The 26,854-nt window shown below is 28.3% G+C and overlaps 2 protein-coding genes across 3 annotated transcripts; both read left to right on the top strand.

Moving 5' to 3' along the window:
* The first annotated feature begins 761 nt into the window (after positions 1-761).
* Positions 762-10,107, top strand: LOC100244938 (very-long-chain aldehyde decarbonylase CER3). 2 transcript variants are annotated; one of them, XM_059739728.1, is made up of 11 exons: positions 762-1,340; positions 2,017-2,237; positions 2,632-2,864; positions 3,489-3,705; positions 3,867-3,988; positions 4,867-5,123; positions 5,301-5,408; positions 7,162-7,368; positions 8,314-8,424; positions 8,551-8,724; positions 9,820-10,107. In XM_059739728.1, the coding sequence occupies exons 1-11, from the start codon at positions 1,287-1,289 to the stop codon at positions 9,973-9,975; spliced, it is 1,860 nt and encodes a 619-aa protein (XP_059595711.1). In that variant the 5' UTR covers positions 762-1,286; the 3' UTR covers positions 9,976-10,107. The 2 variants fall into 2 exon arrangements, with proteins under 2 accessions (XP_059595711.1, XP_002270075.1); XM_002270039.4 differs by having other exon boundaries at positions 763-1,340; positions 3,486-3,705.
* A 7,668-nt stretch (positions 10,108-17,775) lies between these two features.
* Positions 17,776-26,819, top strand: LOC100250075 (very-long-chain aldehyde decarbonylase GL1-1). Its single transcript, XM_019221957.2, has 11 exons — positions 17,776-17,923; positions 18,611-18,831; positions 19,232-19,464; positions 20,117-20,336; positions 20,498-20,619; positions 21,500-21,756; positions 21,934-22,041; positions 23,878-24,084; positions 25,026-25,136; positions 25,263-25,436; positions 26,532-26,819. The coding sequence occupies exons 1-11, from the start codon at positions 17,870-17,872 to the stop codon at positions 26,685-26,687; spliced, it is 1,863 nt and encodes a 620-aa protein (XP_019077502.1). The 5' UTR covers positions 17,776-17,869; the 3' UTR covers positions 26,688-26,819.
* The last annotated feature ends 35 nt before the right edge of the window (positions 26,820-26,854 follow it).

The raw sequence follows: 26,854 nt of genomic DNA, 5'->3' as shown, positions 1-26,854 counted from the left end.
CCTAACTTTATATGTGATTGTAGTTAGATCTCTTATAGATAAGGAAAACTAGTGGAAATATCTTTATAAATATACTAAACCATGAGGAGAAAAAGTTATGAAGAAGATGAGATAGGGATATGAGGAAGAGAGATTTCTTATGGAATAAGAAAAGCTAGTGAGAATATCTTTATAAATATTCTAGACTCTAAGGGGAAAAAGTTATGAGAAAGGGAGAGAGATGAGATAGAGATGTAAGGAAGAGCGAGAGAGAGAGTTGGTGGAGCAAAATGGCTCACTAGGGTGTAAATGTGAGGAATAGTAAGAGACATCTAGTGGAGCAAAATGGCTCATGGATGAAGATACAAAGACACTCGATAATTGTATCTATTTTTGTTATTTGTAATATTCTCTATTATATAATAAAATGTTATCTTTTATTTATAGAAATAGACATAATTGATTGAACCATGTCAAAACCTTGTACGTATTTCTTTTGTGTGATTTGTGTTAATTTTTATGTTCTTCATTTAATGTGTTTATATTGACGTTTTTGCTAACCAACAAGTAGTATCAAAGCTTCCATATACCTAATGCTAAATTGGATCTTAGTCTTTTATTTCCTTTGATGGTAAGCTTATTTAAATGTTATTTGTGTTCTATAATGGTTTTTCAAGCAGTTACAATAAAAAAACCCTATTCCTTTTCTTTTTCTCTATGATTCTATGAATCTCACAATGACATCGATATGCAATATTATGGCGTACCTTGCCTTGCACTATCCACATCCAAATTGTGACATTTCTATTCGGAAAAAAGTATGAAAGTGAAAGGCCAATCCATACAAATTGTGGCATTTCTTTACGGAACCAAGTCATGGAAGTGAAAGGTCTATAAAAGACACAGAGCCATTAATCCTCCCTTCTCAACCACCACGTCCATCACAATTCATCTACCAATTAAACCTAGCCTTGCACTACCCATATACAAATTGTGACTTTTCTATGCGCATATGGAACCAAGCCATGAAAGTGAAAGGCCTACCCATAACCAAAATCATTAATCCTCTCCTCTCAACTGCAACCCACCACATTAATATTCATCTACCACCGACTCTGCAATCACAAAAACATCTTTGGTTCGGGCCCAGTTGGGCAGATCGAGGAAAACTCAGTATGTTAATGGGTAGAAATTGGGGTTGATAGGAAATTAAATTCATTGTGATTTGGTTTCTAAGATATTTATAAGTAGTGGGGAGCTTGTACTTAGTTGCAAATTAAGAAAAAGAAACTCTATCAAGGCAAACCATGGATCATGCCCCATTATCTGCTTGGCCTTGGGAGAATTTGGGTTCTTACAAGGTATGTAATAATATTCTCTTTCTTGTTAATTTTATTGAAAATGTATTGGCTTTTTGTATACTTCTCTAGATTGTTTCTCTGACACAATATTTGGTTCTGAAAAGTTTGAGGGAGAATGTAGAAAGAAAATAGAAAAAAATAAAATGTGAAAGAAAATAAAAAAATACGGTTAAAGTCAATAAATTATTTTTATTTACTATTTTAAATTCATTTTACTTGTTTGAGCTATTTGATATAATGATTAAATAATTTGAAAATGTATAAGTTTTTAACTTATTTTAGTTATATTTGATTTTCTTTCGTATTTTTCATGATACAACCAAATATAAGAAAATAATTTTCTTAGTATTTTTTTTTAAATACTTTTCAAGAATCGAACATAATTTAAAAATTTAGTAGCATATTATGTTACTTTTTTTTTTTCTAAATAAATAAAAGTGTTTATGTACTTTTATTTTCTTACAAAATTAATTAAAAATATTTGCATACTTTATAAAGTACAAAAGAAAAGAAACTGATGAAGCTGGTTGAAAATTTTGGCCTACTACGTAGTATCTAAATGAAATGAACTTTGTAGAAGTGTTTTGGCTTATTTATAGTAACTAAAGACTCCTACTCTCCCAGTGTTGCTTATAACATGTTCTTACCACCTTTTTCATGTATCTGCATGGAACAGTATTTATTATATGGACCATTTCTTGCAAGACTCATCTATTCAATGATTTGGGAGAAGACCCAAAACCCTAGTTGGTGCCTACATATTCTCCTCCTATGTGCCCTTAGGGGCCTTGTTCATCAGTTATGGTACTCTTACTGTAACATGCTCTTCATTACTCGAAACCGCTGGATTCTTCGACAAGGAATCAATTTCAAACAAATCGATCGTGAATGGCATTGGTAATTAATTTAATTTTTATATTAACTTTAAGGTTATGTTTGGTTTTCCAAAAGTTTGAGAGAAAATACAAGAAAAAATATAGAGAGGAAAAGTAGGAGGAAAATAAAAAATATGTAAATTACTTAATATTTTTTTTCACATATTTAAATATTCTATATAAAGATAAAATAATTTAAAAATATATAAATTTTTTAATAATTGTAATTATACTTGATTTTTATTTTTATTTTTTGCATTTTTCATAGTAAAACCACATATGATAAAATCATTTTTCAAAGCATTTTTTTCTTTTTCTGGTACTATTCGAGAACCAAACATAACCTAAGTCATCGTTTACGAATGATTCAATTATGATTTGCAAGTGTTCTTGAATTAATATGACTTTTTTCACAGGGATAACTTCATAATTCTCCAAGCTTTCGTGGCTGGCATGGTCTTGCTCAGCTTCCCATTCCTTACCAATCTTCCTTTATGGAACACAAAGGGAATTATATGTTGCATGGTGCTCCATATGGGAATTTCAGAGCCCCTTTATTATTGGTTCCATAGATTGTTGCATACCCAATACTTCTTTTCCCATTATCATTCACTTCACCATGCCTCTATTGTGACACAACCTTTTACAGGTAATTAAATACATTCCAAAAAAATCACTTTGTAATATGTTGTAATTTGTTTATATTGGAAATCATAAATTCATTTGTTTTTAAATCATTAATAAAAAAAAAATTCATATTATTTTTCTAAAATTAATTGATGTGAAAAGGTGTTCATTATTGGATGTAGAAAAAACTATTGTGAGCTAACTGATAAAAGTTTTGTTAAAATACTTTGAATAATATATTAAACATGAATGTTAGTTTTTTTGAGATAATTTCATCATATACCGTAATGATCTACTCTTATTTATATAGATATTATCTACTTTGAATCTTTACCAATGTTATTAGAGTCGATCTCGATCCTAGTGTGGGAATTCATTTAACCCCGCAAAGGACGTTTGTTTGACCTCAAAATCTTGTGGATACAATGAGAACATTATGTCCACATTATGGGTAATTTTGATATCTTACATTGGATGGACAAAAAAGTTTCAAGCGCTATTTCTTAATAATGAAAACATGTTTTAAAGTTGTGGGCCCCTGATGCATAAAATTGACAATATCTATATAATTGAGGATGGATCAATATATACATGTATCATGTAATAATTTCAACCGTTGTTTTCTATGTTTTGATTGGTGCAGCAGGGCTAGCAACCTTTTTGGAGCATTTAATGATGGGTGTGATTATAGGAATTCCAACGGTTGGGACATGGCTATTTGGATATGGGTCAATTAGTTTGATATATGGCTACATTTTGGTGTTTGATTTCCTAAGATGTATGGGGCATAGCAATGTTGAAATCATTCCTCATGCTCTCTTTCAGATCTTTCCATTCCTTAAGTATTTTCTCTACACTCCCACGTAAGTCTCTCTCTTTAGTGCTAGATGCATGGCCTTTTGGTCACCTCAAAATATCACAAAATGTGACATTCTCTCAAGAGAAAAGAAAAATTATGTTGAATTTATAATATTATACAATAATAAGAAAATATTCAGCAGTCAATTTCTGGTTTGATATGCAGATACCACTGCCTACACCACACAGAGATGAACACCAATTTCTGCCTCTTTATGCCCCTTTATGATTCAATTTGGAAAACAATCAACACCAAATCCTGGGATCTTCATAAAAGAACAAGTTCAGGTACATGTGGGGTGATCAGTTTCTACTCATCATGCATCTCTTCTTCATGGTCATCTTTATCTTGACCCTCGGTGAAGGCCATAAGAAAAATTTTATGTATTTTTATTAAAGTTATGTTTGGTTCTCAGAAAATTTGAGGAAAAATGTAAAGAAAATAAAATAAAAAGGAAAAGGAAAGGAAAAGTAAAGAAAAATAAAAAATGGAGTTAAAACCAACAAATTATTTTTATTTGCAACTTCAAACTCAATTTATTTATTGTAATACATCAATATAAAGATTAAATAATTTGAAAATGTATAAGTTTTTAACTAATTTTAATTAGATTTTATTTTCTTTGAAATTTTTCATAGGACTATCAAATATAAGAAAATAATTTTTCTCAGTATTTTTATTTCTTTCCTTAATATTTTCTAAGAATCAAATATAACCTAATGAAATTTCAATATTTTTCTCTAAGAACACAAAATAGTATTTTTTTTTGAAAAAAAAAATTGATTTGTATAGTCGGCTTCCCAAAAGTAAAACCTAGGTATTTTTGGTTTTATTTTGAGAGATTTTAACTAAGAATTATTTTAATGCATGACCTTGAAAGTGTTAAAGAAACATGATATATATTGCAAATCCAAATTCTGTAAATTTAAACTTCCAGGAAATTATTAATAATTTCACATGGCATCAGAGTTCCATATGGAGGAGGCCATATATTTGAGTTGTCTGCCTGCAACTCTGTGTATCTCTCCACGTGTGGGTATCAGACTACACATGAGGGGGGAGTGTTAAAAAAACACTGTATAAGTTATAAGTTTAAACTTTTAGGAAAATTGGTAGTTTAATAGAAAGGAGAGTGGAGTTATACTCGTATTCTTATAATTTGCAGGTAAAAATGAAAGAATAGCTGACTTTGTATTCCTCGCCCATCTTGTGGACGTTATGGCAACCTCGCACTCCCCATTCTTTTTCCGGTCATTGAGCTCACTCAAATACTCCTTCAAATTATTCTTGCTTCCAATGTGGCCTTTCTTGTTCGTTTTGATGAACTTTTCATGGGTAGTGTACAAAACCTTTGTGGCTGCATCCTACAATCTGAGAGGGAGATTGCATCAAACATGGATGGTTCCTAGATATGGTTTCCAGGTTGGTGAATATACATTTGATTTGTTTCCCTCTCCCTGTATTTGTCAGGCAGATTTCACTAACTACTTTCTTTGTTACATATCTTCTCTCTTGAATTTCTTTTTCCTGTTTAGAATATAGTCATTGGCGCCTACTTATTTATGCCTTAATTTTCTTCTTTTTGTTTGTCCACGGCAGTATTTCCTACCATTTGCTAGGGAAGGCATAAATAAAGTGATTGAAGAAGCCATCCTTGAGGCTGATAGAATGGGTGTCAAGGTCATTAGTCTCGCTGCATTAAACAAGGTTCATTTTTCTTTTCTCCCTTTTCTCTTCATTTTTCTTTTCTTTGTTTTTGAAAAGTATTAAGAAAATAAATAAATGTAAAAAAAAATATTATTTTCTCATGTCTAATTTTATTATGAAAAATATTAAGGAAAGTTAAATATAGTTAAAATTAATAAAAAACTTATATATTTAAAATTTATTTAATCTTTATATAGAAGAGTTAAGTGAAATGAAATTGAAGGATGGTATAAATATATTTTATTGACTTTAAATCTATATTTTATTTTTCTTCATTTTTTTTCTTTCTATTTTTCCTCATATAATTTTTTTTCCGTCGCACTTTCTCTTGAACTCTTCAAAAACCAAATATATCCTTAAATTCTAGAAACTACAAGGGAAAAAAGTTTAACATCAAACTTTCTTTATTATGTATATGAAATACATAATAAGAATGTTGACATAATATCAATATCTTTAATATAATGATGCAATAGTACAATACCTTTCTTCTAAGAACCCATTCTCAACTGTGTAGATATTGTCTTATTTAAATCTAAAAGGGTCTTCATAGTTTTAAAACATGTTTATAAGGTTAGGAAGAGTCCATACTTACATAGTGTCATCAACTTTCTCCTCTACCTGATGTGGGACATCATGTTTCTACATAATGGTAATGATGATTTTATGAGTAATAATTCCAAAAAATGGTGATAAAGGGAAAAATAATATCCCCATCCTTTTCTTTTTTCCCTCAATTTTTGAGAACATATGAGAGAAAATGAAGTTTTAAATGTTTATCTTGAAAGTATAATTTCTTATCATTATTGCATAATCTAATGAACCTAAGTTGATATTTTCAATTAACCGTCACAAAGAATCATTTCTGGAGAGAATTGTAGTGGCTAGGAAACTTTTTTTGTAGCCCTAAACAAACACGTATGAACAACATGCGTGAAAATTACATACGGTAGCTAGGGTTCTAGTTTAGGTTTCTTTGATATATTGATGGCTCCATATCTAATATCTTATTTAGATTTTTAGTCAAATTGATAACTTAAAATTGTATCAAAGATTTAGTTTATGTTACTTCAAAAAGCCCATCATGAGGATGATGTTAAGACTTTAACCAAAGTTGGCTTGACATATGCTAAACAATTTTCTAACCCTAGTTTTCATGAGGTTGGTCTTAAGACTTTAGTTCAATTTAATTTAATATACATTGTTCACATATTATTTTGTACCTTATATTTTGTTGAGCCTCTAAATACACAATTATATATCTCTAATTGAATGAATGTTTCTTCAAAGAAGCCTATATGATATCGTTAAGATTGAAGTCATCCCATATCCGAAGAAGACAAAAAGGGGAGAGCTTCCTTGTGCTACAAATGGATGCCTCCACCCCATATATTATTCATTCAAAAAATCAAAAGATTTTCATCTTTTTATAAGTTTTTATGTTCTCTTTAAGGTTGTAGTTTTGTTTTCATAGTAGATATTTTTTCAATCTTTCCTCGTAGAGGTTTCCCTTATAATTAAGAGGTTTTACCACATAAGTACTTTTTCCCATTGTTTTATTTATTGCTCTATTTTCTTTCTATTTTCAAATTATTGCTACGACTATCATTTCATAACAGATATACGGGTGAAGTTGGCTTGGCTCATTATTAGACTCTCATTATCTGACTAGCTACTTCATTTAGGTCAAGTTAGTAGCTTTCTAGCATTTAAACAAGCGATTCTATAATTAATGTATGTATATATTTTGCAGAATGAATCTCTAAATGGAGGTGGAACACTATATGTTAACAAGCATCCCAACCTTCGAGTCAGAGTTGTCCATGGAAACACCTTGACTGCTGCTGTGATACTCAAAGAGATCCCGCAAAATGCAACCCAAGTCTTCTTGACCGGCGCTACATCTAAATTAGGAAGGGCCATTTCCCTCTACCTTTGTCGCAAAAAGATTTTTGTACTGGTAAGAGCCACTTCATAGTTCTTTCAAATTACTTTGCAGAAGATTCTGACTATGTTGGACAAAGGGTCAACTAGAAAATTACTAGCGGACTATGGAAAATTTTTGGGTTTTCAATGACGGACAAGCCAAATAAAAACTAGTGTGTAACAAAGCTTTGTTGTATAATTATCATTGTAATCATCAATCATAAAACCTTTTGTCAAGGAAATCAAGTGTTCTTAAACTAGAGCAAAACACTCTCTTATGATCTTCCATAAATTTACACTCAAATTTCTAGGTAACCTACTAGAATTATTGAAAAAAAATGCAATACATAAAAACAACTTTGATTTTCTACATATTTGTACAAGATGACTCTATGGGTGGTGAGTCATTATATGGCTAGCCATATGTTAATGTACTTAATATTGGATTGTGAAGTCTTAATTAGTTTTATTGCACTTTGCTTGGAATGTCGGGGGTCGAGTTGCTTGGTTGGCTTGCAGGGATCAAGTTGTTTGATCAGCTCATGTGGGTTGAAAGAGGCAGTGCGCCCCTTAAAGATTTTTTTTTTTTATATGATGATTGACGAATTTGCCCCTATTATATATTTAAGATTTTTTATTTAGCGAGTGTAACCATAATTGAGAGGTGTTTTTCGAGTATTCACCATTTTAACTTTTCTCATTCTTTGTTATTAATGGATTATCGAGTATTGGTGCATTTCGTGGATGTAGGGATTATATTAATTACCAAATCATGTTAAAATTTTTGTCTTTTCTTTATTTTCTGTTTATGTGTGTACGTGATTTGGTTAGCGCTTAATAATAGTGATGACATGAGGCATAAGAATATCATGATGATCAGTATACAAGGACAGAACAAATTAAGAAGATGGTGATTTTGTGAGCATCTCCATTAGTTGTTCTATTTGTTATCTCATTCTAATTGTCGAATGAAACGCAGATGCTAACTCAATCCTCGGAGAGATTCGAAAGTATCCAAAGGGAGGCTCCAATCGATTGCCAGCAATTTCTAGTTCAAGTGACAAAATATCAAGCAGCACAATATTGTAAGGTATTGGGCAATGAATTAATACAGTTTGATCCTACTAGGGAAACTTTATGTTAGCTTTTATATGAAGGAAGAAAGGACTATTCTATGTATTGACCATATCTGTAACTTGTGGTGTGTGACGGGTAGACATGGATCATTGGCAAATGGTGCACCCCAAGCGAGCAAAGTTGGGCTCCTCCAGGGACACATTTCCATCAATTTGTTGTGCCACCAATCTTGGGTTTTAGAAGAGACTGCACTTACGGCAAGCTTGCAGCCATGAGACTTCCAGAAGATGTTGAAGGCCTGGGATATTGTGAGGTATGTTTTGCTTCTCCTTTTACATTCATGCAAGAACACATGTTTTGCATTGAAAGACTACCTTTTCTTTGAAGGAACACTTCCAGATAGGATTTTCCTAGACATTTGGTAGTTGAGGGTTAGAAGTATTTTTTTTAATATTTGGAAGTGTTAAAACACTTTCAAAACACTTTTTCTTTTTCTTTTTCTTTTTTTCTTAATCCAAGCACTAATCAATCCAAAAGCAATTTTTTTTTTATTCATTATGGAATTGAAAAAGTTATCAAATAATGATTTATTAGTTAGACCGATAATTAAACTATGATTAAATCGTGATGTCAGTTTGATAGTAAATATGTAATTTATATATTACTATAAGAAGCTAAATTATATATAAATATTTTAAAAATCTATTATATTTTATCTTTAATATTAACATATTAATGTTTTATATTTTATTAAAGAGTAAAATTAAAATATTTAATTATTAAAAAATATGTCATATATCAAAAAGTGGAATAAAATTTTATTATTTAAATTTTTTTTTTAATAAATTATCATTTTATTATATATTTTAATATGTTTTAATATCAATGTAGATAAATAGCGTTGTTTATTCTAAATACTCGATATGTTGAATTAATTAAGCTACTAACATTAAAAATAAATAAAAATAAAAAGGAAAACTTGAGTGAGGTGATGTTTATTTTTTTATCTTAATTCTAAATAAAATTTAAATTAAATAGTATTTAATAGTGTTAAGTATTAAATTATTTGGTTTTTTAATATTTTATTCTATTAAGTATTTAAAAAGTAAAAAATAATTATAGAAACATGTAGGATGATTAAAAATAAATACATTAAATATAAAAATTATTTTTAAATATATTCAAAAATATTAAAAACAAGTTAAAAATATTTCAGGTTTCCAAATAAACTTTTGTTTTACAAAATATCAAAAAATTGCTTTTTAGAATTATTCTCAAAAACTATTTTTTAGAATTGTTTTCAAAAACAGGTATCAAACAATGTCTTATGTTTCTATTGCATATGTAAAGCTTCGAAATTAAAAAGAAAACAATTGTTGACGTTTCCAAGGTGTATTGATGGATGCAGTATACGATGGAAAGAGGAGTCCTCCATGCTTGCCATGCAGGTGGTGTTGTTCATCTCCTACAAGGTTGGACTCACCATGAGGTCGGGGCCATTGATGTGGATCAGATTGATGTTGCGTGGACCGCTGCACTCAGCCATGGCTTCAAACCAGTTTAATTTCTTTATATGGAAACACTATATATAATAAAGAAAAAGACCTGGTCTATAAATATTGGACACTATGCACAAATTAATAATGTAAAAAGCCCCCAACGTGTGTGCATGCACAAAAGCAATTTACATGCATCCTCTTAAGCCCAATCAACGAGAATTTGAATATGGCTTCAACAAATGATGAACAATGAAAATTTGGATTATGTAGGATTATACCCGAAAAGGGGTATGTTTAGCAACTATTTTCAAAAACAGTTTTATATTTTTCAAAACAAAAAACCTAAAAAATATATTTGACAATTAGAAAACCGTTTTCTAATTTCTGTTATGAAGAATAGAAAATATGGTATTTTTAGATAATATCTTTTAGTTGTTTTATGTTATTTTCTTTTTTTTTTTAGAACTGTTTTAAAAAATAATTATAAAAACATATATAATGATAAAAATAAAGTTTTAGACATAAAAATTATTTTTAAAACATATTTAAAAATATAAAAAAAAATAAGTTAAAAATATTTTAAATTCCCAAAAAAAAAATATTTTTTAGAATTATTTTCAAAAACAATTATCAAACAGGCCAAGGTGTTTGGTAAAATTTAGAAAACATTTTTATAGATTTAAAAAATCATTTATAGTATTAAAAAATTAGTAATAGTGTTTTTTAAAGAAATACTTAAAAATTATTATGTTAAAAATACTTTTAGACAAATTATTTCCATTAAAAACACTTTGAGTAGAAGCACTCTTAATTCTTGTGTCAAGAGATTTTGGAAACCAAACAACTCAAAAATATTTTTTAAAAAAAAAAAAAAAAAAACTATAAGGCTATGTTTGGTTCTTGAAAAATTTGAGGGAAATTGCAAGGGAAAGAAAATAGAGAGAAAAAAATAAAAGGAAATAAAAAATGAAGGAAAATAAAAAATAAATTTAAAATCAATAAATTATTTTTATATATTATTTCAAATTCATTTTATTTATTTTTTCTATGAAATAATTTTAAAATATATAAATTTTTTATTAATTTTAATTATATTTTATTTATTTATTTATTTATTTTATAATGAAGCTAAATATAAGAAAATTATTTTTTTAAAATATTGTTTTTCTTTTCTTAGTATTTTTCGAGAACTAAAGGCAGTCTAAAGTCTTAGTCTACGACATCAAGCTTTGAACTGGAATTGTCTATTAACCTAGACTCGATAATATTATCTTTCACACATCCATACAATATGATCAACTTGGGTCCAACTATTAATCCATCCATTAGCAAAAGAATTCACATTTGCATTTTGACACTTCCCTTTCTTGATGAAAATTCAGCTTCTAAGAAAATATAATAGCAGTTCGAATTTTTTTTTTTTTTTTTTTTTTTTACTAACTTGGGTTGGGTTCAGGTATTGTTTAGCATGTCCTACGGTGCCTTGTTATATATATATATAATTTAAAAAAAAAAATTGTTTTTTATTTTTCATTTTTAACATATATAAAATAATAAAAAGTTACTTTTCAACAAAATAAGTTATAAAAATTTAATATTTTATTTATTTATAAAATATATTTATTTTTAATATAATTAACATTTCTAAAAAATTAGGTAAGCTTGGATGGGTGTGAGAAATTCTTACATTTACCCATCCTATTTATTTATTTTATTAGGGCAAAAATGAGAATTAATTTATATAAATAGGACTAAGTCGGGTTTTGGATGACCCATCCCATTGTCATTCACACGTGTCATTATTATTTATTTATTTTAATCCTTTTAAATTATCATTTTTAACCATCACCACCTCCTTATTTATTAGGTGATGATGAATGATAAAAACATTTTTGCAATTGGTTTTAAAAATAGAAAATAATAATAACTTGGATATAGAGTACAAGAGTTCTTAAAAACTTAGATAAAAATGATAATAATTTTTTAAAACTAATTAAGAAATTAAAATTTATTACTATATCAAATTCTAAAAAAAATTAAAGTAACTTTTAAAAATATAAGGTAAGTTGATATTTTTTTTTTTATCATTTGATTAAATGAATATTAAAAACGTAAATTCGGAAGAATGCACTCCATCTTTTTAAAACATGAAATATAATTTGTTTTTTATTAAAGTAATCTTCAACAATTTTTTCATCCCTATCTTATATCAAACACATTATGGATAAAAAGTTTTAAAATAAAAATGTCAAAATAAGGTTATTGGAGTTGGTTAGACTATAGTGGGCTAATGGTAAATGTGAGAGAAATAAGGGGAGTAGTTTGAGAGTTTTTAAACTATCCCAAATTTAAAAAAAAATAAAAAATAAAAAAATAAAAAAATAAAAAAATAAAAGAAATCTCTTTGTGAGAAAAGAATAATTCTCATATTCTAAATTTCATTCATGACTTGAGATGAAAAAATTAGTCACTGAAACAATCTATTAGGATTTTTAGGTTTCTCACAAAGTAACTCGAAAGCCTTATTTTAGATTAAATGTTATAGATGTAATATTTAGAATACATTTGGTAGTGATTTGAGGAAGCGTTTCTACATTTTCTAATACTTACAAGTTTTTATCTTTTAAGTATTAAAAAATAGTATAAATACTTTCTACAATCATTGTCATTTTTAGTATATTAAAGTGTTTTTCAAATATGAGTATTATCTCATCTCTTCTAATATAATATATTTATTTTTTTTTTAGAAAAAAGAATTTCTAAATATGAAAAAAACTTATTTTTCAAAACAAAAAAAAAAGAAAGAAAGGTATCCCAATGAGGTCTTAGATAGCTAATTACATTGTCGCGTAAGTAAGATGATGAAATATATAGAAAAAAAACTAGGGTTATTTATTATCAATAGAGTACTGTCACACCCTATAATATCTGCATCAGAGTTCATGGGGACTGTCTCAAACACCCAAAGACAAAGACCATTGCTTGAGAATAAGGGTGATAATGGAAAATGTGAAAGATCAGAATGAAACAAATAGAATAAAAGTATTCAAATACAAATCCACCGTTGATGAAGATCAGGTGAAGGAGATGAAGGAGATTAGAGCGTCTCAAAAAAACACAAATTTATGAGAGGAGGGTTGTTTGAGAACTATTTTTTAGAATAGTTTTATGTTCTTAAAAAAAAAATATACAAAAAATAATTGAAAACTATTTTCTATTTTCTTTTCTTAGGAATAGAAAATAAGGTGTTTTAAAAAAATCTATATCAGTTATTTTTTATTATTTTCACTTATTTTTTAAGGATTGTTTTAAAAAATAACTATACAAACATTAGAATGATTAAAAATAAAACACTAAATATAAAAATTATTTTTAAAATATTTTATATCTCCAAACAAACTTTTGTTTTACAAAAATTAGAGAATAATTTTTAAAACTTTTTCTCAAAAACTATTTTTCAGAATTGATTTCTAAAACAATTTCCAAACAGACCTTTGTTTGTAACTATTTTTTAAAGTGGTTGTAAAAAATAATTTTTGAAACTTGTTTTTAAATATTTTGTATAATAAATATTTATTTGAAAACTTAAAATGTTTTTAAATTATTTTCTATATTTTAAATTCTATATTTTAACAAAATTTTATGTATGGATATTGGTGTTATGATCCAAGTCTAAGTCTTGAAAAAAAAAATAGATGAAATATGTTCTATTGGATCTAAAAAATCTTTTTTTTTTTTTAACATAATGAAATATGAAGTCATTGTGTGGACCCCGCATTTTGCTTTCCCATTCCCATTCGATGGCGAAACTTGCTTTTTATTTTGTTTGGTGAAAATTCAATTTTTAGAAAAAGACTTGGAGTCGCCACTTATTTTTGTTTTATTTTTAAAGGGAAAAACAAAATAAGAAAGAAAAACCCTAAGTGTGACTCCTGAAGGAAAAAACGGGTCTGTGAAAAACCGAGTTTGGGTCTGGGGGTCAGGTTACTCATTGGGAAGGTACATTAGGAAGGTACAGTGGTGAGCCGTAGCACCCCTCTAAGCCCGTATATGTACGATCTCTACTAAACGAATTGAGGAAATTGTGACAATTAATTAATTAATTATGGATACCAAGAAAAATAATCAATATACAAGTCATGGTGAAAATTAATATGCACAAAAACGATGATAAAATCTAATTACAAAAATACACAAAATAAATAATAAAAGGATTATGCAAAATGATTTATTGAATTAAATAAATAAAAGATATTTAAAAAAAAAGGTTTTAAAGAAATTTCAAAGGATTCTATTAAAAATTTTGAATTAGTGATTTCCATTTATTTACTTATAAAAAAAGATTCAATTTATTTTCTCAATTCCAGTTATGTTCAATTTTCGAAAAAGCTATTTACACTGATTGTATCAAAAGAATTTATTACAAAATTTCAATTTGGGCACAAAAATTATTTTTTACTTACTTTTATTAGAAAATAATGAATGTTTACAATTTTATTTACAAAAGTATTTAGATTCATTTTCATTTAAAAGAGTAATTTTTATAAATTATTTAAAATGACATAACTTTATTTACAAAAGAATTTTTAATTAAAAGGAAAAAATAAAAATAAAAGTAAAAATAAAAATAAAATAAATAAATAAATCATCTATTTCTAAAAGTGACTTTTAATCCAATTTTAATTAAGTAAAAAGAATTTATTAAAAAAACATTTTTTTGGACAATTTTATTAAAAATTAATTGGGACAACTTTATTTACAAAACAATATTTGGAAAATTTTTGTTAAACAAAGAAATTTTTGGACAAATATTATTTAAAAACAAAATTTCAAATTCCATTAAAAACATTTCTTTTGGGATTTTTCTAAATGCATTTTTTTGAATTTTTATAAATAAAAAATAAAATAAAATAAAATAAAATAAAAACTTTCTTTTATTAAAAATAATATTTTAAAATTGTTGTTTTATTAAAACGCATTTGCTGACTTCCTCTTCCCATTTAAAACATTCAATAAATACATGCAAACGAATATTTATACAAACTAATAAAAATAAAACCAAATAAAAAGTGAGAAATAAAATATGTACCCAAATAAACTTACAATAAGTTTCACGTGTCATCAATTCGTACTCAGTCAACAAGATTGCAGAGTGGGTCCATGCAAAAACAAGAATAGCATAGATGTAAATATCCAAAGATGTATAAAATCTCAAATAAATATTCAAACCCAAATTAATCAATTTCAAATTAATCTATCAATAATAAATTAACTCAAATTTCATATTAATTAACAAAACCCAAACATAAGACCCACAATCAAACATAAATAGACAAACCTAATTTCAACAATAATTATTATTAACATTAAATCAAAAAAATAGTAATAATAATAATAATAATAATAATAATAATAATAATAATAATAATAATACACGAGAAATAAATAATAAATAAAAAAGGAAAAAATTTTGGGGCCTTACGGGAATTAGGAAGGGGATGAAAAATGAAAAATAAAAAAAAAAAAATGGAAGAGGAGATAGGAAGACGGGTCGGCTGGGAATTAGGGGATGAAAAAAAAAAAGAAAGAGAAAAATGGGGGGGGGGGGGGCGGCCCTTCTCGGGAAAATGGGAGGAGAAAAACTAAAAGAAATAAGAAAAGAAAAAAATGGAGAATGGAGGGGGAAGGGGGGAAAAAATAGGAGCTGGCCGTGGGAAGGAAAAGAGGAATGGAGGAAGAAAGAAAGAAATAAATAAATAAAATAGGTCGGCTCTTTCTATCTCCAGAAAAAGTAGCAGCAAAAAGGGCAAAAAAATGAGGAACCTCCTCTAATGGGGGGCCGGCCAAAGGGAAGAAGGAGGAGTGTGGGGGTGTGTAGAGATTAAAAAAAGAGAAATAAATGAGGGAGGGGGGAGAAGGATGGGGGGCCCGCGGTGTGGGAGTGAGAGAAGAAAGATGAATGGAGAAGAAAAGGGGGAAAAAATTTTGGGGGAAAAAAAGGTTAGGTAGCCGGCCAAAGGTAATTGGAGAGAGAAGAATGGGTGGGTGAGAGTAGGTGGAGGAAAAAAAGGAAGAGAGAGGAGAGAGAAAAATAAAAAATAAAATAAAATAATAAATAAAAATATAAAAATATAATATAATATAATATAATAATAATAATAACAAGTAAAATTAATAAATAAAAATAAAATAAAATAAAGATAAAATAAATAATAAAATAATGAATAATAAAAATTAAAAATTAAAAGGTGAGTGGACCTAAAATAACACATGTAATCGGGATTTAAAATTGAATTCAAAATTAATGTAAAAATAAAATTGGGACAAATTTTGGGATCTACACATTGCCATTGCTAAAAATATTAGACAGTCAAAGACACTTAAATAGATGGTAAGTTAAGAGTTATTATAGAATAAGCATCTTATATATTTGTATAATTATTTTTTAAAATAGTCCTTAGAAAATAATTGAAAATAATTAAAAAAAAAAAAACTAAAAGACGTTTTTATTTTAAAGTCAAATAATAATTGATGCAACCATGAGTATAAAGTCAAAGAACCCACATTTCTAATGATATTTTGTTAACCTACATTATCCAAATGCCAAAAAAAAATAAAAACAGAGTGCAGTGTGGGGAAAACATTTTTAATAAATTGTTAAAAATTTGAAAATATTTTTCAAATTTCTATAAATCTCAAATTATTTCATAATTACTATTTTCTATAAATGTTTTTTAAAAGAGTCATACAAATATATATAAAAAAAATCCACATTTATTAGCATTGACTTTGCCAAAAAAATTTACTCTATATTCACTTTATTAGCAACATGATTATGAAAAAAAAAATATCAATAATATTTTTGTAGTGCCCCATCACTTGGAGATAAAACCACACGCCAATATCACAAGGAAGAGTAAATCTTATAGTGCTTCCCTATGTTGGATTATAAAGTTTGAATCAATTTTATTGTGTTTCATTCAAGATATCAGGATTGAGTTATTTAGGCAGCTCACATTGATTTATATAATAATTGACGAATTTGCTTTATTATATATTAAACATTTTTATATTTAAGGTTTTGTTTTATGAGAGAGTGTGACCATAATCGACAAATTTTTTTCTAGAATTTCATCATTGCAACTCTTCTCTTTCATTTTAATTAGTGGATTATTAAGTGTTGATATACTTAGTGAACGTAGGGATTACATTGATCACCCACCATGTTAAAAATCTTGTTTTTCTTTGTTTGGTTTGATTAATAAAACGAACCACCCAATTAACAATGGCCGGCCCCATGTGTTCCGTACAAAAGCATTCATTGCAGTGTCCTTGCAGACTTGTAAAGCTATGACCATTAAGTGAAATAACTTCAAAATTCTGATGAATATTGATTCAATATAATGGTTTTTCAAGCAGTTACAATAAAAAACCCTATTCCTTTTCTTTTTCTCTATGATTCTATGAATCTATGAAAGTGAAACGCCAATCCATACAAATTGTGGCATTTCCATACGGAACCAAGTCATGGAAGTGAAAGGTCTATAAAAGACACAGAGCCATTAATCCTCCCTTCTCAGCCACCACGTCCATTACAATTCATCTACCAATTAAACCTAGCCTTGCACTACCCATATACAAATTGCGACTTTTCTATACGCATATGGAACCAAGCCATGAAAGTGAAAGGCCAACCCATAACCAAAATCATTAATCCTCTCCTCTCAACTGCAACCCACCACCATGTTCACCACATTAATATTCATCTACCACCGACTCTGCAATCACAAAAACGTCTTTGGTTCGGGCCCAGTGGGGCAGATCGAGGAAAACTCAGCATGTTAATGGGTAGAAATTGGGGTTGATAGGAAATTAAATTCATTGAGATTTAACTTGGTTTCTAAGATATTTATAAGTAGTGGGGAGCTTGTACTCAAGTTGCAAATTAAGAGGCAAACCATGGATCATGCCCCATTATCTGCTTGGCCTTGGGAGAATTTGGGTTCTTACAAGGTATTTAATAATATTCTCTTTCTTGTTAATTTTATTGAAAATGTATTGTTTTTTTTATACTTCTTTAGATTGTTTCTCTGACACTATATTTGATTCCTAAAAGGTTTGAGGGAGAATGTAGAAAGAAAATAGAAAAAAAATAAAATGTGAAAGAAAATAAAAAAATACGGTTAAAGCCAATAAATTATTTTTATTTACTATTTTAAATTCATTTTACTTATTTGAGCTCTTCCCATATAATGATTAAATAATTAGAAAATATATAAGTTTTTAACTTATTTTAGTTATATTTCATTTTCTACTGTATTTTTCATGTTACAACCAAATATATGAAAATAATTTTTTTAATATATATAATTTTTTTTAATACTTTTCAGAACCGAACATAATCTAAAAATTTAGTAGCATGTTATGTTACTCTTTTTTTTTTTTTCTAAAGAAATAAAAGTGTTTATATACTTTTATTTTCTTACAAAATTAATTAAAAAATATTTGCATACTTTATAAAGTATAAAAGAAAAGAAACTGATGAAGCTGGTTGAAAATTTTGGCCTACCACTTAGTAGCTAAATGAAATGAACTTTGTAGAATTGTTTTGGCTTATTTATAGTAACTAAAGACTCCTACTCTCCCAGTGTTGCTTATAACATGTTCTTATCACCTTTTTCATGTATCTGCATGGAACAGTATGTATTATATGGACCATTTCTTGCAAGACTCATCTATTCAATGATTTGGGAGGAGACCCGAAACCCTAGTTGGTGCCTGCATATTCTCCTCCTATGTGCCCTTAGGGGCCTTGTTCATCAGTTATGGTCCTCTTACTGTAACATGCTCTTCATTACTCGAAACCACTGGATTCTTCGACAAGGAATCGATTTCAAGCAAATCGATCCTGAATGGCATTGGTAATTAATTTAATTTTTGTATTAACTTTAAGATTATGTTTGGTTTTCCAATAGTTTGAGAGAAAATACAAGGAAAAGAAAATAAAAAGGAAAAGTAAGAAGGGAAATAAAAAACATATAAATTACTTAATATTTTTTTTCACATATTTAAATCTTCTATATAAAGTTTAAATAATTTAAATATATATAAATTTCTTAATAATTGTAATTATACTTGATTTTCAAATTTATTTTTTTTTTGCATTTTTCATAGTAAAACCATATATAATAAAATAATTTTTCAAAGTATTTTTTTCTTTTTTGGTACTATTGGAGAACCAAACATAACCTAAGTCATCATTTACAAATAATTCAATTATGATTTGCAAGTGTTCTTGAATTAATATGACTTTTTTCACAGGGATAACTTCATAATTCTCCAAGCTTTCATGGCTGGCATGGCCTTGCTCAGCTTCCCATTCCTTACTAATCTTCCTTTATGGAACACAAAGGGAATTATATGTTGTATGGTGCTCCATATGGGAATTTCAGAGCCCCTTTATTATTGGTTCCATAGATTGTTGCATACCCAATACTTCTTTTCCCATTATCATTCACTTCACCATGCCTCTATTGTGACACAACCTTTTACAGGTAATTAAATACATACCAACAAAATTACATTGTAATATGTTGTAATTTGTTTAAATTGGAAATCATAAATTCATTTGTTTTTAAATCATTAATAAAAAAAATGTTTATATTATTTTTCTACAATTAATTGATGTGAAAAGGTGTTCATTATTGGATGTAGAAAAAACTATTGTGAGCACTTGCTATATCAGTAAGTAACTGATAAAAAATTTGCTAAAATACTTTGAATAATATATTAAACATGAATGTTAGTTTTTTGAGATAATTTTATCATATATTGTAATGATCTACTCTTATTTATATAGATATTATCTACTTTGAATCTTTATCAATATTATTAGAGTCGATCCCGAGCCTAGTGTGGGAATTCATTTAACCCTACAAAGGAGGTTTGTTTGACCTCAAAATCTTGTGGATATAATGAGAACATTATGTCCACATTAGGGGTAATTTTGATATCTTATATTGAATGGCTTGAAAAAGTTTCAAACACTATAAATATGGGTTTTTCTTAATAATGAAAACATGTTTTAAAGTTGTGAGGCCTCTTATACATAAAATGGACAATATCTGCATAATCGAGCGTTGATTGATATATACATGTATCATGTAATAATTTCAACCATTGTTTTCTATGTTTTGATTGGTGCAGTGGGGCTAGCAACCTTTTCGGAGCATTTAATGATGGGTGTAATTATAGGAATTCCAACAGTTGGGACATGGCTATTTGGATATGGGTCAATTAGTTTGATATATGGCTACATTTTGGTGTTTGATTTCCTAAGATGTATGGGGCATAGCAATGTTGAAATCATTCCTCATGCTCTCTTTCAGATCTTTCCATTCCTTAAGTATTTTCTCTACACTCCCACGTAAGTCTCTCTCTTTAGTGCTAGATGCATGGCCTTTTGGTCACCTCAAAATATCACAAAATGTGACATTCTCTCGAGAGAAAAGAAAAATTATGTTGAATTTATAATATTATACTATAATAAGAAAATATTCAGCAGTCAATTTCTGGTTTGATATGCAGATACCACTGCCTACACCACACAGAGATGAACACCAATTTCTGCCTCTTTATGCCCCTTTATGATTCAATTTGGAAAACAATCAACAACAAATCCTGGGATCTTCATAAAAGAACAAGTTCAGGTACATGTGGGGTGATCAGTTTCTACTCATCATGCATCTCTTCTTCATGGTCATCTTTATCTTGACCCTCGGTGAAGGCCATAAGAAAAATTTTATGTATTTTTATTAAAGTTATGTTTGCTTCTCAGAAAATTTGAGGGAAAATGTAAAGAAAATAAAATAAAGAGGAAAATGAAAGAAAAAGTGAAGAAAAATAAAAAATGGAGTTAAAACCAACAAATTATTTTTATTTGCAACTTCAAACTCAATTTATTTATTGTAATACATCAATATAAAGATTAAATAATTTGAAAATGTATAAGTTTTTAACTAATTTTAATTAGATTTTATTTATTTTGAAATTTTTCATAGGACTATCAAATATAAGAAAATAATTTTTTTTAGTATTTTTTTTTCTTTCCTTAATATTTTCTGAGAATCAAACATAACCTAATGAAATTTCAATATTTTCCTCTAAGAACACAAAATAGTATTTTTTTTTTTAAAAAAAAAATTTGATTTATATAGTCGGCTTCCCAAAAGTAAAACCTAGGTATTTTTTGTTTTATTTTGAGAGATTTTAACTAAGAATTATTTTAATGCATGACCTTGAAAGTGTTAAAGAAACATGATATATATTGCAAATCCAAATTCTGTAAATTTAAACTTCTAGGAAATTATTAATAATTTCACATGGCATCAGAGTTCCATCTGAAGGAGGCCATATATTTGAGTTGTCTGCCTGCAACTCTGTGTATCTCTCCACGTGCGGGTATCAGACTACACATGAGGGGCGAGTGTTAAAAAAACACTATATAACTTATAAGTTTAAACTTTTAGGAAAATTGGTAGTTTAATAGAAAGGAGAGTGGAGTTCTACTCATATTCTTATAATTTGCAGGTAAAAATGAAAGAATAGCTGACTTTGTATTCCTCGCCCATCTTGTGGACGTTATGGCAACCTCGCACTCCCCATTCTTTTTCCGGTCATTGAGCTCACTCAAATACTCCTTCAAATTATTCTTGCTTCCAATGTGGCCTTTCTTGTTCGTTTTGATGAACTTCTCATGGGTGCTGTACAAAACCTTTGTGGCTGCATCCTACAATCTGAGAGGGAGATTGCATCAAACATGGATGGTTCCTAGATATGGTTTCCAGGTTGGTGAATATACATTTGATTTGTTTCCCTCTCCCTGTATTTGTCAGGCAGATTTAACTAACTACTTTGTTTGTTACATATCTTCTCTCTTGAATTTCTTTTTCCTGTTTAGAATATAGTCATTGGCGCCTACTTATTTATGCCTTAATTTTCTTCTTTTTGTTTGTCCATGGCAGTATTTCCTACCATTTGCTAGGGAAGGCATAAATAAAGTGATTGAAGAAGCCATCCTTGAGGCTGATAGAATGGGTGTCAAGGTCATTAGTCTCGCTGCATTAAACAAGGTTCATTTTTCTTTTCTCCCTTTTCTCTTCATTTTTCTTTTCTTTGTTTTTGAAAAGTATTAAGAAAATAAATAAATGTAAAAAAAAAATATTATTTTCTCATGTCTAATTTTATTATGAAAAATATTAAGGAAAGTTAAATATAGTTAAAATTAATAAAAAAACTTATATATTTAAAATTTATTTAATCTTTATATAGAAGAGTTAAGTGAAATGAAATTGAAGGATGGTATAAATATATTTTATTGACTTTAAATCTATATTTTATTTTTCTTCATTTTTTTTCTTTCTATTTTTCCTCATATAATTTTTTTTCCGTCGCACTTTCTCTTGAACTCTTCAAAAACCAAATATAACCTTAAATTCTAGAAACTACATGGGAAAAAAGTTTAACATCAAACTTTCTTTATTATGTATATGAAATACATAATAAGAATGTTGACATAATATCAATATTTTTAATATGATGATGCAATAGTACAATACCTTTCTTCTAAGAACTCATTCTCAACTGTGTAGATATTGTCCTATTTGAATCTAAAAGGGTCTTCATAGTTTTAAAACATGTTTATAAGGTTAGGAAGAGTCCATACTTATATAGCGTCATCAACTTTCTCCTCTACCTGATGTGGGATATCATGTTTCTACATAATGGTAATGATGATTTTATGAGTAATAATTCCAAAAAATGGTGATAAAGGGAAAAATAATATCCCCATCCTTTTCTTTTTTCCCTCAATTTTTGAGAACATATGAGAGAAAATGAAGTTTTAAATGTTTATCTTGAAAGTATAATTTCTTATCATTATTGCATAATCTAATGAACCTAAGTTGATATTTTCAATTAACCGTCACAAAGAATAATTCTAGATTTTTTTTGTCATTATGTATATATGTCAAACAAGTATCCTCTAACTTTCATAAAGTGAGAAGACGAGGAGCAACCATTTATGGAGAGAATTGTAATAGCTAGGAAACTTTTTTTGTGGTCCTAAACAAACACGTATGAACAACTTGCGTGAAAATTACATATAGTAGCTAGGGTTCTAGTTTAGGTTTCTTTGATATATTGATGGCTCCATATCTAATATCTTATTTAGATTTTTAGTCAAATTGATAAGTTAAAATTGTATCAAAGATTTAGTTTATGTTACTTCAAAAAGCCCATCATGAGGATGATGTTAAGACTTTAACCAAAGTTGGCTTGACATATGCTAAACAATTTTCTAACCCTAGTTTTCATGAGGCTGGTCTTAAGACTTTAGTTCAATTTAATTTAATATACATTGTTCACATATTATTGTACCTTATATTTTGTTGAGCCTCTAAATACACAATTATATATCTCTAATTGAATGAATGTTTCTTCAAAGAAGCCTATATGATATCATTAAGATTGAAGTCATCCCATATCCGAAGAAGACAAAAAGGGGAGAGCTTCCTTGTGCTACAAATGGATGCCTCCACCACATATATTATTCATTCAAAAAATCGAAAGATTTTCATCTTTTTATAAGTTTTTATGTTCTCTTTAAGGTTGTAGTTTTGTTTTCATAGTAGATATTTTTTCAATCTTTCCTCGTAGAGGTTTCCCTTATAATTAAGAGGTTTTACCACATAAGTACTTTTTCCCATTGTTTTATTTATTGCTCTATTTTCTTTCTATTTTCAAATTATTGCTACGACTATCATTTCATAATAGATATACGGGTGAAGTTGGCTTGGCTCATTATTAGACTCTCATTATCTGACTAGCTACTTCATTTAGGTCAAGTTAGTAGCTTTCTAGCATTTAAACAAGCGATTCTATAATTAATGTATGTATATATTTTGCAGAATGAATCTCTAAATGGAGGTGGAACACTATATGTTAACAAGCATCCCAACCTTCGAGTCAGAGTTGTCCATGGAAACACCTTGACTGCTGCTGTGATACTCAAAGAGATCCCGCAAAATGCAACCCAAGTCTTCTTGACCGGCGCTACATCTAAATTAGGAACGGCCATTTCCCTCTACCTTTGTCGCAAAAAGATTTTTGTACTGGTAAGAGCCACTTCATAGTTCTTTCAAATTACTTTGCAGAAGATTCTGACTATGTTGGACAAAGGGTCAACTAGAAAATTACTAGCGGACTATGGAAAATTTTTGGGTTTTCAATGACGGACAAGCCAAATAAAAACTAGTGTGTAACAAAGCTTTGTTGTATAATTATCATTGTAATCATCAATCATAAAACCTTTTGTCAAGGAAATCAAGTGTTCTTAAACTAGAGCAAAACACTCTCTTATGATCTTCCATAAATTTACACTCAAATTTCTAGGTAACCTACTAGAATTATTGAAAAAAAATGCAATACATAAAAACAACTTTGATTTTCTACATATTTGTACAAGATGACTCTATGGGCGGTGAGTCATTATATGGCTAGCCATATGTTAATGTACTTAATATTGGATTGTGAAGTCTTAATTAGTTTTATTGCACTTTGCTTGGAATGTCGGGGGTTGAGCTGCTTGGTTAGCTTGCAAGGATCAAGTTGTTTGATCAGCTCATGTGGGTTGAAAGAGGCAGTGCGCCCCTTAAAAATTTTTTTTTATATGATGATTGACGAATTTGCCCCTATTATATATTTAAGATTTTTTATTTAGTGAGTGTAACCATAATTGAGAGGTGTTTTTCGAGTATTCACCATTGTAACTTTTCTCATTCTTTGTTATTAATGGATTATCGAGTGTTGATGCACTTCGTGGATGTAGGGATCATATTAATTACCAAATCATGTTAAAATTTTTGTCTTTTCTTTATTTTCTGTTCATGTGTGTACGTGATTTGGTTAGCGCTTAATAATAGTGATGACATGAGGCATAAGAATATCATGATGATCAGTATACAAGACAGAACAAATTAAGAAGATGGTGATTTTGTGAGCATCTCCATTAGTTGTTCTATTTGTTATCTCATTCTAATTGTCGAACGAAACGCAGATGCTAACTCAATCCTCAGAGAGATTCGAAAGTATCCAAAGGGAGGCTCCAATCGATTGCCAGCAATTTCTAGTTCAAGTGACAAAATATCAAGCAGCACAACATTGTAAGGTATTGGGCAATGAATTAATACAGTTTGATCCTACTAGGGAAACTTTATGTTAGCTTTTATATGAAGGAAGAAAGGACTATTCTATGTATTGACCATATCTGTAACTTGTGGTGTGTGACGGGTAGACATGGATCATTGGCAAATGGTGCACCCCAAGAGAGCAAAGTTGGGCTCCTCCAGGGACACATTTCCATCAATTTGTTGTGCCACCAATCTTGGGTTTTAGAAGAGACTGCACTTACGGCAAGCTTGCAGCCATGAGACTTCCAGAAGATGTTGAAGGCCTGGGATATTGTGAGGTATGTTTTGCTTCTCCTTTTACATTCATGCAAGAACACATGTTTTGCATTGAAAGACTACCTTTTCTTTGAAGGAACACTTCCAGATAGGATTTTCCTAGACATTTGGTAGTTGAGGGTTAGAAGTATTTTTTTTAATATTTGGAAGTGTTAAAACACTTTCAAAACACTTTTTCTTTTTCTTTTTCTTTTTTTCTTAATCCAAGCACTAATCAATCCAAAAGCAATTTTTTTTTATTCATTATGGAATTGAAAAAGTTATCAAATAATGATTTATTAGTTAGACCGATAATTAAACTACGATTAAATCGTGATGTCAGTTTCATAATAAATATGTAATTTATATATTATTATAAGAAGCTAAATTATATATAAATATTTTAAAAATCTATTATATTTTATCTTTAATATTAACATATTAATGTTTTATATTTTATTAAAGAGTAAAATTAAAATATTTAATTATTAAAAAATATGTCATATATCAAAAAGTGGAATAAAATTTTATTATTTAAATTTTTTTTTTAATAAATTATCATTTTATTATATATTTTAATATGTTTTAATATCAATGTAGATAAATAGCGTTGTTTATTCTAAATACTCGATATGTTGAATTAATTAAGCTACTAACATTAAAAATAAATAAAAATAAAAAGGAAAACTTGAGTGAGGTGATGTTTATTTTTTTATCTTAATTCTAAATAAAATTTAAATTAAATAGTATTTAATAGTGTTAAGTATTAAATTATTTGGTTTTTTAATATTTTATTCTATTAAGTATTTAAAAAGTAAAAAATAATTATAGAAACATATAGGATGATTAAAAAACAAATACATTAAATATAAAAATTATTTTTAAACATATTCAAAAATATTAAAAACAAGTTAAAAATATTTCAGATTTCCAAATAAACTTTTGTTTTATAAAATATCAAACAATTGTTTTTTAGAATTATTCTCAAAAACTATTTTTTAGAATTGTTTTCAAAAACATGTATCAAACAATTTCTTATGTTTCTATTGCATATGTAAAGCTTCGAAATTAAAAAGAAAACAATTGTTGACGTTTCCAAGGTGTATTGATGGATGCAGTATACGATGGAAAGAGGAGTCCTCCATGCTTGCCATGCAGGTGGTGTTGTTCATCTCCTACAAGGTTGGACTCACCATGAGGTCGGGGCCATTGATGTGGATCAGATTGATGTTGCGTGGACCGCTGCACTCAGCCATGGCTTCAAACCAGTTTAATTTCTTTATATGGAAACACTATATATAATAAAGCAAAAGACCTGGTCTATAAATATTGGACACTATGCACAAATTAATAATGTAAAAAGCCCCCAACGTGTGTGCATGCACAAAAGCAATTTACATGCATCCTCTTAAGCCCAATCAACGAGAATTTGAATATGGCT

The sequence above is a fragment of the Vitis vinifera genome, chromosome 9 (assembly GCF_030704535.1).
Source record: "Vitis vinifera cultivar Pinot Noir 40024 chromosome 9, ASM3070453v1".
Classification (NCBI taxonomy): Eukaryota; Viridiplantae; Streptophyta; class Magnoliopsida; order Vitales; family Vitaceae; genus Vitis; species Vitis vinifera.
Note: the sequence above shows the minus strand (reverse complement) of the source record. Positions and strands in the feature narration are given on the sequence as shown.

Excerpts from the sequence above, each read along its gene's own strand:
- LOC100250075 (XM_019221957.2), top strand. The coding sequence starts at position 17,870 with ATGGATCATGCCCCATTATCTGCTTGGCCTTGGGAGAATTTGGGTTCT. Across the intron at positions 18,832-19,231 it reads ATCGATCCTGAATGGCATTG|GGATAACTTCATAATTCTCC; the intron begins GTAATTAATTTA and ends CTTTTTTCACAG. Across the intron at positions 19,465-20,116 it reads TGTGACACAACCTTTTACAG|TGGGGCTAGCAACCTTTTCG; the intron begins GTAATTAAATAC and ends TGATTGGTGCAG.
- LOC100244938 (XM_002270039.4), top strand. The coding sequence starts at position 1,287 with ATGGATCATGCCCCATTATCTGCTTGGCCTTGGGAGAATTTGGGTTCT. Across the intron at positions 2,238-2,631 it reads ATCGATCGTGAATGGCATTG|GGATAACTTCATAATTCTCC; the intron begins GTAATTAATTTA and ends CTTTTTTCACAG. Across the intron at positions 2,865-3,485 it reads TGTGACACAACCTTTTACAG|CAGGGCTAGCAACCTTTTTG; the intron begins GTAATTAAATAC and ends TGATTGGTGCAG.